General features: G+C 36.8%; 1 protein-coding gene across 2 annotated transcripts in view; it reads left to right on the forward strand.

The window, feature by feature from the left end:
• LOC139942158 (RNA polymerase II-associated protein 1-like) overlaps positions 1–14,900 on the forward strand; it is a 130,078-nt gene that overhangs the window by 43,548 nt on the left and 71,630 nt on the right. For both annotated transcript variants that reach the window (XM_071938905.1, XM_071938896.1), the window contains exons 27-28: positions 718–954; positions 1,913–2,056. In XM_071938905.1, coding sequence (XP_071795006.1) covers positions 718–954; positions 1,913–2,035 — 360 coding nt within the window. In that variant the 3' untranslated portion in view covers positions 2,036–2,056. The remainder of the gene's footprint in view (positions 1–717; positions 955–1,912; positions 2,057–14,900) is intronic.

Below are 14,900 nucleotides of genomic sequence, written 5' to 3' on the forward strand. Positions count from 1 at the left end.
TTGGCTACTCCCTAACACAAGCTGTGCTTACTTGGCTGTTGCCCCCAATTTCCTGCATTTTGTGTGTCACTCTGCTACATTGATTGAGGAATTGGAAATAAATCTTGAACTGAACTGAACTTTACTGTTTTACAAAAAATATATTTTTGTGACTTCAAAACAAAGCACTTTTTGCAAAAACCTAAAACAGAGTTTTGTTGCTCATCAAAAAGAACAGAATACGCACTTTCAAATAAAATCTAAATATGACTTATAAGGTAAGTATTTCTCAACATATAGAATGTTTAAAACATCACATCACATTGATAACAAAGATGATGTTTCAGTTGTCTTCTCTTTTAAAGGGTTTGGGTATTTTTTGCAGAAGACAATGTCGACAGATTTACATTAAACTTACGCGGTTTGAAGATAATGATGGAAGAAAGCTTCCCTTCCAATATCACTTGCTGAGATGTTGCGGTTTTTGAGAAATGAGTAAAACAAGGGAAGCTTAAGAGAAGCTTTCTACCACCACTATCTTCTACCTGTGTGTATGTGTAACTTAAATGTAAATCTGTGGACATTGTGTTTTGTGTTACAAAAAGTACCCAAACCCTTCAATGCCATTTAACTATTTTTGAGAAGGGCTTGATTTTGGCGAGGGGCTTTACATTTGAAAGGTAAAGCAGCCCAGATAACATCCAACATAACTTGTTTGTCTTCCATTTAATCTTCCAGCTCATCTTGCCGATAGATAACTTCCTTTATCCTCAAGAAACCAACCCGGATCTTCTCAGCATCTACATGAGCTCTCTAATCAGTGGCGTGATCAAACAAACATGGTCCCCAATCATGTACCTTGTGGCACTACATCATCTCAATGTGTTCCTCTTCAGCCAAACCGGTTCAGACCAGATTGAAGCAGTTCGAACCAGATTGAGGCTACTCAGGCTTGTGATGGCTTGTAAAGATCAGGTAGGTAGATATTAGTGTGAAGATTACAATGAGGATAAGTTGCAAAATAAGGCAGCGTTTCTCTGGCTTGGTCGTTATAAATTTGTGTTTGCGATCGGATAAACTGAATTATATAAATTGGGTAGGAAGGGAAAGAATCTAAATGTCAATGCATTCTAACAAAATGCCATAAGTTTCTTGTTAATCAGAGCCACAGGTAGTGATGAATACTCAAGTCTATTCCCAATTTTCAAAGCTACCAATGGTTTAGTAACAAGCTATTTCAAGTCATCCTCAGGTTTACTGGCAATTCGCCGGGGCTATGGCGGAACCGTCGGCATCAAGTAGAAAATTATAACACAAAAAACTATGGTCATTCATATTTTCTTTGTTTCATTGTTTAATGTTTACACAAAAGTTGTAATAATTACGTTTGTGTCTTTTCTATTTTCCCAATATTGTAAGATGTCTATGGAGCTATATTTTCAGTACATTTGTTATAGTTGTTTAAACCAAAAAGTTTAAGTTCTTTGACTTTATACTTAGTGGTTAAATCCGAAATGAAATGAAAGTGGTAGCCATTGGCTAAGTACTGAATTGAATTTAACCTGTTTGATTGCTTTGTTTTTACAGTTTTGATAGATCTGGTCTTTTAATAGATCTGGACTTTGTGTTTCCTCGTACAAACCTTACGCGATTAGGCAATTCTTTGTCCCCATCTCCATTCATTCATTTAACACATCAGCTGTATGTAAAAATGGGTATTTATTTGTATGTTTGCTCACTTCAAGTTTCCTTGTCCATTGTAAAAACTTGTATTGCTTAATCTTTGTAATTTTGTTGGGAAATCAATGTGTTTATCTCAATTAATTTGGCAATTTCTTAATGCAGCAAAAGGAACTCTGTTTCTGTTTTTCTATGATACGGACAATAACATTTCTAATTCTAATCTGTGTTTCAACGTTTCCCTTTCCATCAGGTGTTACTACACCACATGACATGTTACCAAGGAGTAGATCTCTCATCCCCTCTTGGCTTCAGTCTGTATCCATCCATTCCTTCAGATCGATCTTCCATCTTACAAGCAGCTCAGAAGAGATAACGAGCAACTGTCACCATTCTGGTAAGTTCTGCTCTCATTCTTATCCTACCTGATAGTTTGAATCTGAAAGTTGGAATAAAACAGTTGGAAGGTACACGTTTGGTAATTACTAAAAACAAATATTAGTTTCAAAACTGACTTGGTAACGAGCATTGGAGAGCTGTTGATAGTATAAAACATTGTGGAAATGACTCCCTCTGAAGTAACTTAGTTTTTGAGAAAGAGGTAATTTCTCACTAAAATAATAAAAGACTTCTAGCTAGAAGTCTTTTATTCTTACTGAAAGCACACAAATTCGTCTAACAAGGGTGTTTTTTCTTTCATCATTTCCTCGCAACTTCGATGCCCAATTGAGCCCAAATTTTCACAGGCTTGTTATTTTATGGTTATGATGGGATACACCAAGTGAGAAGACTGGTTTTTGACAATTACCATACGTGTACCTTCCCTTTAAAGGAGGCAACGCAAGCAATAGCCTCCGTTGCCTTATGACACTACCTTGGGGCATAGAGGTGTCCTTTAAAAAGTACCTTTTTGTTTGGTCATTATTCTTGGTTATTATTCATAAAGGAACCAGTCAGTATTCCTAATTGTTTGATATTGTTCATGTGATGATTTCATGTTATATAAGATCTGTAATGCTATGCGCAACCTCATGTAGGTTGAAATACTTTACTCTTTTTTTTTATATGGCGATTAACTTAATTATGCGGTGGTTCATCACAAACAAAGTTTGTGTAAAGGTTTTTCTTCCTTAGGAAGTCAGGAATACCCAGCCATCAAATCATTGCACTTTGTTACATGGTTCATCACAAACAAAGTTTGTGTAAAGGTTTTTCTTCCTTAGGAAGTCAGGAATACCCAGCCAAGGAACACAAACAAAGTCAGGAACACAAACAAAGTTTTTTTAATATCAGACAAACTGTTGATAGTTTTGAAATGATTACCCATGATAAATGCAGTTGTGTTCCCATGGAGGCATTGCCTGCATTATAATAATAATGTTAACACTCAGCTCTTATACTGCATTTCTCACACCCAAAGGGCATTCCAAATCGCTCAATATTATTTCGACCAGTATGCAAAGCTGTGTTTGGAATTATAAGACCCATTTTACATGTTTGTGCTTTTAACACCCAATGACAGTTTACAAGGTGCTGCATTGCAATCCAAATGCTGTCTTGCATGCCAGTTTCAGTTATACTGTAAAAATAAAAAGTGTTTAAATGTAGGCCAAAATTATAATTCTTAATTGTTATTGAGGTATAAAAGATATACGACCATAAAAATAAGAACTTACCTAGGTCATTACATGTAGGTTTGATACTTCATAGAGGCAATGTTCCCTAGTCAGTGCCTTGGTGCCCCCTTGAAATGTTTTGTAACAATTTTAAATTTCTGGCATTGAGGTGCCATTTACTAAGAAAAAAACTACCCTCCCTGTTTGCCCTTTCAAAGTTTCACTTGTGTGAGGGCGTTTCTTCCTTGGGAAGCCAGGATTACCTAGCCAAAACATTGTACTTTATTACCTGGTTCATCACAAACAAAGTTTTTTATCACTTCCCAAACCTGTGTTATTTCATTCACAGTTTACATCCTATTCATAATGAAAAGATCTATTTCTGGCAAGCTATATCCTCAAGCGACTTTGCCGAATCCATCAATATTTAGATTAATCTGGCCGACCAATCCAATAATGACATAAACAATTGCCTTGGAAGTCTGTTGTGATGAAACCCAAGTACAAAATCATCTGTTCATATCATCAGTCCAGTGTATTTATAGTTCATTAAATCTCTTAAGGTCTGAGAAGTTTTCTCTGTGTGACCTAAGCTAGGTATCCTTGGCCTTGGTGGATCTTGCCACCAACATCTTGGTCATGTTCCTTGTATCCAATAAAAGTAATGTATGCTATTATTCATTGTACAAAAAGGAACCAGACTATTTCTCCTCCAAGCCTCGGTTTGGTAACATTGATTTGAATGGGAGAAAAATAAAAATGGCGCACCAGGACTAAGAATTTTATACTCATAGCATGAATACACAGTGAGGGATTATTAGCCTTGTATACCCTCCTTGATTGATCTTGTACATGCAATCAGTTAGAATAGAGTTTCCCATCCATTATGGTGTTTGCTGTACTTTGGAGTAGCGGAACATGTCGCATTTAGAATCCAGACTACAGTAATTATTCAGTTCAGTGACGTCAACAGCTGATTTGGTATTCCAATCAGGACTCAGGCAATCCGGAACTGGGCAATCCGGAACTTGATAATTCTTAGCCCCAACACTGAATTAATCCAGAGTCCATATGCTACACAACATTCTCTCTCGGCTTGGTTTAATTCCAACATCAAATGAGACACAAATATTCTGCACACAGAGTCATGAATGTCATTCCAGATATTTATATTTCATACTTAACAACATTCCATGCTTAGAGGCTCTTCTGAAGTCGGAAGTGTTTTAAAATTTTTATTTGTTTATTTCCCCCTCAGAGATGTTAGGGGATAGGTCTTGGAAACATTAAACAAATAATTAATTAAACAAGACCACAATATATATAACATTGGGATGGATGGTCGGGTAAATAAAACGATTGTTTTCAAAAATACTTTAAGTTTGAAAATCTAATATTGTTTATTTCCCCCAGAGATGTTGGGGGATAGGTCTAAGAAACTTTGGGATGGATTGTCGGGTAACAAAAAAAATGATTTAAAAAATACTGTAAGTTCTTCCTTTGATGTCTGGTCATATTTTTATTGGTTCATGATTATTCTAACAGCCTTGTTCTGTATATAGGTCGCCTTCATATTCTTCCATTATTAAGTCTGACTTCTGGAATGTATTCTTTTATATTTATTTCCCATGTGTGGTTTAGTTTAAAATCCGGATGCATTGGTTCTCATCCCAATTGTATTTCAATTATTTTAATTCAGCAAAGTGTAGAGAAATTCCAGAAATAGTATGGGTTCACAGCACTTTTGTGAACTTTCAACCATTTTTTACGAAAACCAAATTAAGATTTACAGGGAAATTTAGAGTTGTTTTAAGGTGAAGTTAATGGGCATGAATCCAGTTAATTCCTGAAGACGATCAGAATATACTGATCGAAACATTGAGATGTAGTATCATTGGTTATTTTCAGAAATGCTAGTTTTTTCCTGAAGATGATCAGAGCATACTGATCAAACCATTGAGTTGTTACATCAGCGGTTCTTTTCAGAACCACCACAAGTCATAGGGAGATAATTTATATCCGTGGATGTTTACCACAAACCGTACTAGATTATTGTGCATCAAAAGGCCTAGCTAGAGGTTTTTCACAAACATTTAACCAAAAATACAAGTGAATGTATTCGCTTTCGATCCAAACCAGACCTTCGTCAGCATATTACATCAAAACGCATTTTATAGTGTTGGCATGTTTTTGCAACAACTTTGAGCTTGCTTCATTAAGTATTGAAAAATGCAGCAAACAATTTCTGAGTGATGGCATGCATGTCTGGACAGACAACTTGAAGATAACATTACATGCCTCGCCGAATAATGTAATATCTGTTATCAGCAGTACATGAGTATCAATACATCCAGGGTCTCAAGTCTGTCTTATTATTCGGGACGGCAAGCCGAGATTCAAGATGAGATTCAAGATGTAAGTTAAGACGAAGCAGCCGGGAGAGGAAAACACAACCCCCCCCCCCCCCTAGCACTGGATGACTCATCCAACCCAACCCACCCCCACAAACAACTTAGCGCAAGATGACCAAGATTTCATCTACTGTGCCTCCGAGTCTAATTCTACCTCCTAGGAGGAACATGAGAGATCTCATGAATATCTTAATACCATCAACCAATCATGCATCAGGATGTCCAATGATCCTAAAGGAGAGTCATGAATATTCAGTAACCTATGAATACTCAGTAACCTATGAATATTCAGTAACCAAGATTTCATCTACTGTGCCTCCAAGTCTTATTCTAACTCCTTGCTCCAAGGGTACTCATTAAGTTAAATTATTGAAATGTCAGGAAGTGGAGCTGTCTGAGAGGTTGACTTCCGTCTCCTAACGCCGTCGTCGATGCTGAAACACTTGTAGAGATTTACCTGTCTGTGAATTTTAATATTCACAGCGCGTCTTGTTGAAGGACAGTTAAGGCCACTACATCTACCTAGATTAAGGTCCAAGGGTAGCTGATGTCTTTTCAAGAGAGGTTGGGTGAAAATTCATTTGAAACATATTTAGAATGTTGTATGTCCATTAAGGAGTGAGTGACATTGGAGGTAAATGCTTTTAACTCCAAATCAAATTAGCCTCAAAAGAACATTTTGTCATAGATATTTTGTTACGTTGGCATTAAGATTGACATTAATGTAGTAACGTAAGATTGACATTAATTTAATAATGTATCGAAGACTGATTGTCAGGGTGATATTTTATTAGTGATAACTAAATTACTCTAGTCTGGGGGAGGATGGTGAATTGGAAATGTCCCTAGCTCTACTTATTGCAACATCCTGTAAAATGGTATTGTGGGAGTGGGGGGGCATAATATTGAAAATTACTTCTAAATTGAACTAATATGATGTTGTAGTTTCTCAAGAGCCAACAGTAGCAAACCTCTCACAAACATGTAAGCAATCACCCCCATCCCACCCCTGGCTGGACCTATATTGGTCTACCCTCACACTTGCCTCATCCCTAACCGCTTTGAAGGTTCTCTACCCCCATGGATCATCTGAGAATCTGAGGTACTGTCTCACTAAATCAATTTTAAAGTGAAAAACAAGTGCGTTCTCACCCTAAAGACACATGAAAGAGTATGCAGTGACCTTTGATAACCTTGATGGATCTGTCTAAAGGTTACATTGTTTACTGCAGAAGACGTCTGCTAACTACACATTTCCCTGTTTTAAAATACAGAGATATTCCTTCTGGAAGTACTTCCCTACCTATTCCCAACACTGCTTGAATCAAATTTGTGCTATCCCCCCTTCAAGTTGAGACACGTTTTGTGATGCTCTTTTATGCGTGGATGATTGGGGTTCTTGTTGTCTGAATAAAGAACCACCAAATACTACTGCATCATACCACATGTTTGACATCATCACTCGTCATTGCAAAGGCCACTAATTAAAGTCATCTTTAATCACTAATGCAATCTCTTGCCTTCCTTAATTGCGAATCATCACAACACTCTGCAGTAATTATCTCAATTTCCTGCTGTTAAGGCTGCTGTATTCAAACCTGACCTTTCGTCCTCCTCCCATATAAATATTTGACATCTTGAAGGCATTCTTAAGATTGTTAAGGCCTGAGCTTTACTTAAATGAGATAATGTGATTTAATCGCTCACAACACCAATGTGTGATAGGCTTTGTAATAGACAATGAAACCTCTGACGTTACAATGAAACATTGAAGTTTTTTTCCCACAGATTGTGTGTGTGCACCTGGTCTGTTATAATTTATTGTTTAATATAAACCACAATGGAAAATGACTGGGTAAGTTTTAAGTTATTTGAGGTTGACTGAAGAAAAATTTACTAGACTGGGACTTGAACCATGACCTCTTGATTAACGTACTGGCGCTCTACCAAATGTTGGTGGTCTCCCTTTCTTTGTTTGGTTATTATTTAGTTTGAATAATTGAAGCTTCCGTTTGTTACCATTTCTTCAGCAACACTAGTTGAAGAATGCACTGTATACCTAGAAATATACTTTCTTTTTAAATTTAATTTAAAATGTCAGATTTATAGGAAGCACGTTAGCTTTGGTTCAAGGTATTTTGAAATCCATCACTGAATGATAGTGCTATTTGCACACCTAGGCTGTAGTTGTTAACTGCAGTCATTCACAAACTGTATCCTGTGATTGTAGTTTTAGACTTTAAGCTAGTCAAGTGAGACAGCGCCCTCTTTTGACAAAGGATATTGAAATACTTGACAGGAGGGTCTTGAATCAAGACTACTTTATGTGTACCTGAAATCAAGCGTTGTACTTTGATCATAATGGGATATGCATCCGTCAAGGACCGTGAAGGTATCTTAACTCAACCATTGCACTTTGACGCATCAAAGACTCTCTATGCATCTCAAGTGTTGTACTTTCACTAAGGTCAAGGTATTGCTCTAATGAGATCTTGAGAAGATGAGTTAAGGAGTGTTTCACTGCATCGTGAAACCCTCAAACCAATCAAGATATCTCCCATGGTCATCTTGACTTTGAAAAGAAAACATATTGCAATTTACCCTCAGAATCTCAGAGTCAACAGGGTTCACGCACTTCAATATTAATTCATAGAGATTAGCTAAATTGTCTTAATAGCAGGGATGAATTTTATCTGAATTCAGACTTTTTGAAGTCTGCCTGTAAAAAATTGCTGTATTTTTCTCAAAATTAAATGGGACAGGCTCTTTAACCTACATCTCTCACACTGTGGATACTGTTCCCAAAAGCATATCAAATCTATATTTCCAGGGGTTATGAAAAGGTTCTTGATTCGGTTTCAGATTTTTGAAAACAGTGACTCTCGACCCTGTACTAGCAGAGCTGCCAAAACTCTCTGATTTTACAGAAAGTTCTCTGAAAATTAATCAATCTTTCCGTGAACAAATTTGAGAAACTCCCTGATTATGGAAACTTGTTCGCTGTTATGTTGAATGTTCTATATCTCTCTGTTGTTGTACACAATCTCCCTGTATTGCAAGATGCAAATGCTGGTTACTCTCTACTACTAGGAATGATCAAAACTGCGTCTTTGGCAAAACAGTAAAATCATAAAAATGTGGAGTTCTTTTTTGTTGTAAAAGGAGTTTCTCTCTTTGGATGTTTCCAATGTAGGGACTTTAGGATTATAAAGTTTGTTATAAGATTACTCATATTATTTGAAGCTGTATCAAATGCACACTATTTGACAAATATTTGTCAATTCTTTTTTTGCAAATTTGTTTTAAAACAAGTAATGCAATTGATTTGATTAAACTTGTTCATAAAATTAGAAGTTTTTGAGCATGAAGTTGCTTTTGGCTGTCTCTGAACTCATAAATGAGATCTTAATTTGAAATGATGTCAGTGCATAATGCCTTCCGGTTGCCTTGTCGATTATCAGTAACCTACATCTTAATTTGTGCAACCAGCCTCCAGTGGTAAAATGTATTTAATAACAAAACCATCATGATCAAAGAATGAGGAGCATGAGAAATCTCATGAATATCTTTATACCATCAATCAATCAGGAACCCTGATTTCCAGTTATCCCAAAGGAGCGTCATAAATATTCAGTTATCCACATCTTGGTTTGTTCAAACACCCAACAGTGGTGTTTCATTCAATAACAATCATTATCACAATAATGAGCGAATAATAAGGAGCATGAGAGATCTCATGAATATCTTTAAACTGTTTATTGATCCTGAAGGAGTATAATCATAATATTCAGTAACCCAACAACAGAGATCTCATGAATAACCTAATATTATCAACCAATCAGGCACCATTATCCAGTGATCCTGAAGGAGTATCATGAATATTCAGTAACCCAACATTATTGTTGCAGTCAAGCAAGTTCATCTGTGATATGATAAGAACTTATGCAACCCAATGAGCCCAAGGCTTAAATACATAACATCAATATTAATGTCAGTGAATAAGACGCTTCATCGTTAACGTCTTAGATTACATCTGATATTGTCTTTGGCGGTGGAGGTTTGCCTTGAGACATCTAGGATATCAAGAATTCATAAGGAGCAATGCAATTAAATCTTGTGTTTTGTTTGTCAATACTAAACTGGAGTATGGGCTTGCTCCATGATGCACTATAAAGTGATCAATGCTGTGAGCAGCTGTCTAGGCTGAGGTAAAAGAGTTCAAGGATTACACTTTCTCATACATAAGAGAGCGGTTTTGAAAAGAATTTCATTTCAAAACCATTAGGTTTGCCAGATAATACAATGAATAACTAGTTTTTAATAGCACTTTAAATATGGCGATCTCAAAGCACTTATTATTTATCAGTCAAAGTTTTTTTACTTTTTGAAATGTGAGACCCATTTATGTAGCATTTTATACAGGGTTAACATCCTAAATTGCAGCTAATGTTGGCATATTGGAAGGAAATACACCAATGTATTCCCCTTGTTAATCTTCTGTTAAAATAATTTATATAGCCTGTAATAATAAACTGAACTGAACTGAATTTTTAGCCAACTCATAAATTTGGCCAACTACGTTTGTTAACATGGAAATGTAGAGGTGAATAAACAGCATGATGAAGCATAAGAAATAGACAACTAGGAGGCTCCTAGTAGGAGCAATGGCAAACACTCCATCAAGCTCTGATGTTCTAAGACCTTGTCACACAAGGCAATTTGCACAGTAAACTTGAAGGTGATCAACTCCACAACATGCAAAAGGAACACTTCAGTAGCTCGAGATATATTATATTAACAGTCTCTCACAATCCGCCCCCCCCCCTCCAAAAAAATAGTAGCGTAAATTTAAAAGTGATGGTTTCTCTGTTGAGATCACCAGGAACAAGTTGTCCTCAGAACTAAACTTTCTTAAAGCTGCATCCATTAATGCATGACTTGAAACATCTAGAATATTGACAAGTCAATCTTTAAACGTGATGAGACTTCCTGAGGCAGTGCAATACAGAGTTAAGTAAAAAGTAGTTGACATCGACTGAACATAATGAATTACAGGAACTGGGTGCTGTATGTCAGGTTCGTTTGGGTATTGCATTACTGACTCTAAGCCTATTACCCTCTCTTCAACGAACTCCGGATTCAGAAAAGGAACATCTTATCAATAATAACCTCTTCTTGTAATGGATTATTGAGCATGTGTTTTTTTAAAGGAAAATTCAATTGTGGTAACTTTTAATGGCAAGGAGTGTTTGAAGAAAACGTTTGTCAGTGTTAGAGCTCAGATAACACTACAGACTCCAATTTATATGTAGCTCCTAATTGATTTCACTGCATTAGAATGTCTCCTTTTGATTGTCAGGCATGATGCTTTGTTATTGTAATGGCACATTTTTCAAGCTCTTTTGGGAAATTAAAATGTCTACTTGCCCGTTTCAAGGGGTGTCAATGCAACGACCAGGGGTATGGAGACAATTGTCTCTGTTGCCTCCATGTAGCAGGTCTGGATTGTTTTCTATTGCTTTATTTATAAAAAGTATGAATGAATGTGGATTTTTTTGTTAACAACCAATGGTTGAGTGATTCTGCTGTAACAACAGAAATCAGAAATATGGTGTCTTAAAAGACTACTCTGAGATCTGATATCGGTATTGCATCCTTAACTTTCTAATTCTACGCTTTCTCATTTACTAAGTTTTCTTTGTGTAGTTATCCCATGTGCTGTTAAGAAAATCTAATTGATATTTCCAAAACTGCTATGAAATTGTTAAGTTATTGCGCAGCATTCCATATCCTGGATCCCATAAGCGCATGATGTAATGTAATAAGCCATTGCCTGTAGCATCTTAGCGTAACAGGAGTAACCTAAGAGAAAGGATGAACTAGACGGTGGAACACTGTACACTCGGCACAAACAAACTCTATCTTTACCATCACAAAATGTGTCCTACAACTCTATCACTCCGTGTTATTGGCCCCAGTTCTTACACAGGATGAAAGGGAACTGCCCAATCTCATTAACAACATTGGATTTAATCTTCACATCACAATCGTTGAACATTTGTCGCTCGGGGTGGGAAGGACAACTTGATGCAAGTTCTAAACTCAAGGCGATGTGTTGTCAATGTTGAATGTAGACTGGGTGTAGAGGTGTTGTTGTGAGGAAGGTAGAATAGAATGTCTGGCTCCACGAATTGAATGTAGTGTTGTTGTGTAGAAGGTAGAATATAAATATCTAGCTCTGAGGGGGATTTGACCAAGTTCTATTTTCTGTTTCTTGTTTGGCGTAATCCGTGTTTAGAATTACGACACTTTCTAGGTTAGAAGAAATAGCCCTCTGGCTATAAGGTAGTTTTGCAGTTTTTGTTGTGACTGCTTTATGCTATTTCATGTGGGAATATGAGTACATGTTTAAAGTTGGAGTCGAGGGTATTTTTTTTATTTATTAACTTTTGACAAAAACAACAAACATTTCATTTGAAAGATGATATCTCCTACATTAATCATTTGTGTGTACATGTAGCTCGTTACAAAGTTGCCCCCTTGGCATCGATTTGTCAACCTATTTTTTCCTATTTTTTATTGGTAGATATTTTGCTTTCTTAAAGTGATGTTTTAGAGAAGTGATTTCGTGTGGCCACAAGACCCAAACAGCGCCCTCTCTGATGTCAATGAATACCTGTCGTTGGCTTGTGTAATGCGCGGTGCCTTTATGCATGAACATTTCCATTGTTTGACCTCAGCAATGGCGGCCAACGCAAGGGGTCTACTTCAACTGGATCAGACAGATTTGTTTTTTGATAAATTAATAGCCACAAATGCAACAAATCGTTAGGCTTGGATTTCGACTTCATTTTGGAGTCTATGTTTTCTAATTTGTATTGTTTGTTTAATTGCTGTCCCTTTGTTTACTTCGCATACATGTTCTGCTTCAGAGTTATATATATACCTTGTTTAACCATGGTTAAACCTTTATGTAGTTATGTATTGTAGCAGTTAGTATTTATTTATTTGTCTATTTAGTGCTGTTATCCTGTTTTGTTCAGTAATCTTGTAACGGCCACATCCGCCACAAGCCTCGGCTTTTAGGTTGATGCCTTCATGTGATGTGAATGTGGAAATAAATGTTATATTGATTGATTGAGATCAGATGTATATTAATTTAAAGGTCACTTAAATGTAGGTTACTTTAAAGTTAATATTGGAGGTCATTTCAAGGAAGATTGCGTATGAATTCAAATCTCGTCCCTAGCCCTTTTCTCTCCACATGATTGCCAAATATCAGAACCATCCATTCAGCTCATTGCCATGCTTAAAAGCTCAAGTTCTTAGGGGTCATCATTTATCTCTCAGCCCAACTCACGCGATGTTTTGAACTTGAATGACACTAATTTTAAAGATGCTGTTAGAATGAGGATCATGGTCTAAATGAAGCCATTCACCATCGTCTGTAATTACAGTCCGATGGGTAACTGGACAACCATACTGGATACCACTGACTGGTTACTTACAATCAAGGTGTACTTTATGCAGAGTTCACTGCGACCCCTTGCTGGGATCACTCAACAAAAGATGTCCATTCTTACAGATTTGGTTCATTGAGGGTAATGAGCATGAATTGCTACCTCCAGCTTCTTCATTACCAGACCTCTGCAGCTGTATGCTTAGAAATTTACAAAGTGGTATGCATTCATTCACTGCAGTAACTCTAGATATATTTGTGTTTTAGCCGTTGCAATTCCACTGTAGAATGAAAGCCTAGGCATGATGCCAACAATTGGTACCAAAATACATTGTCACTGTACCTTTGCAGCTCATCTCGTTTACTTTGGAATAGTATTCCTGTGCATATTCGCCAGGCTAGTTCTTTACACTGTTTTAAGTCTCTGTTAAAAACTCATTTGTTTGAAGATGCTAATTTGTAATCTGCTTATTGTAATTGTATCTTTCTCATATTGTATATTTTATTGTTTTCTTTATACGCGTAAAGGCTTTTTGCATTAGGCACTTTACAAATGTCTTTATTATTATCTCTCCATCTCTTTCACTGGAATCCCCTATTCCTTTTTCCCTCAAGCGGTGTCCAGTGTCCAGTGTGGTATGTTTGCTCTCCAAGAGTCATCTGTACTAAGTACAACCGATGTGTCTAGCTCTGTTTCATTTTCTCCTTTATCAGCTGCTAAGATGTATTGCACTATGGTCTTCTCAATTTTTACCAAAATGCTTGCGCACGGTGCCATTAAACATATCCTCCCCAGTTCCCCTGCTCCCTTACTAAATGTTGATAGAACCCAGACTGCACAATGAGAGCCAACATTGAACAAGGGCAACGGGGCAGAGCCCCAACGAGATATGGTCGGTGTAGTATCTTGTTTTCATGTCTATGTGTTTTTTAAGGCGCTACAAACCAAGATATTATGTGTATTGATCACTTATTCTTTGTATAAAACAAAGAAACTCATGTCAATTGATACACTTCATTTGTATTGACGGCACATTGACCGATTAGCGCAAGGTTTTGTAGAAAATCATTCCAGGGTACTGTGCATAGCAAAGGGATATTCATAAAATGCGTGCACACCAACTTTTAGGCAATTGTTTTGAAAATATCATCAAGTATCTTTTGCAACTTAAACATTGATAGTCACTTGTGGTGAAAGGTTGTGGATTAAACACATGTTTAGACTTCAGGCCGCCTGTGAATCAAGCAACTTCGTCTACAGCTATGGCTATTGGCTGCAGTGGCCATGTTAAAGTATAGGACTTTTCAGTAATCAAGCCATAGCCAATGCCAATGCGTTCAATTGAGACATTCGTTTATCTCAGTCGGAGAAATACTTAAATGTCATTGCCCTCTTTGTTTAGTTTCTAGGAATAGTTTCACTCGGAAACCTGAGTTCAGTGGCACGAAATATGTCTTCATGTTACTGTAGAAGGAATGTAGCAAAGTACAGTGCCATAAATGTTGTACATTGTACTGCCTGCCCTAATAGACACCTGTTGACTTTGTTTTATTAGACTCTGTATCAATTATGACACCTGTACTCATTTAGCTGAGTTCAATTCCACAAGGGCTTGCATTTTGTGGAATATTTGTACTTTCATCATTCATTCATTCATTCATTCATAAATACCTCAGACAGTTTCGCTATTCCTATTGATGGAGAGCGCGTCACATGGGGGTGTTTAAACGGCTGATAAAGACAAAGCTGGCTTC

This window comes from Asterias amurensis, chromosome 1, assembly GCF_032118995.1.
Source record: "Asterias amurensis chromosome 1, ASM3211899v1".
Taxonomy (NCBI): Eukaryota; Metazoa; Echinodermata; class Asteroidea; order Forcipulatida; family Asteriidae; genus Asterias; species Asterias amurensis.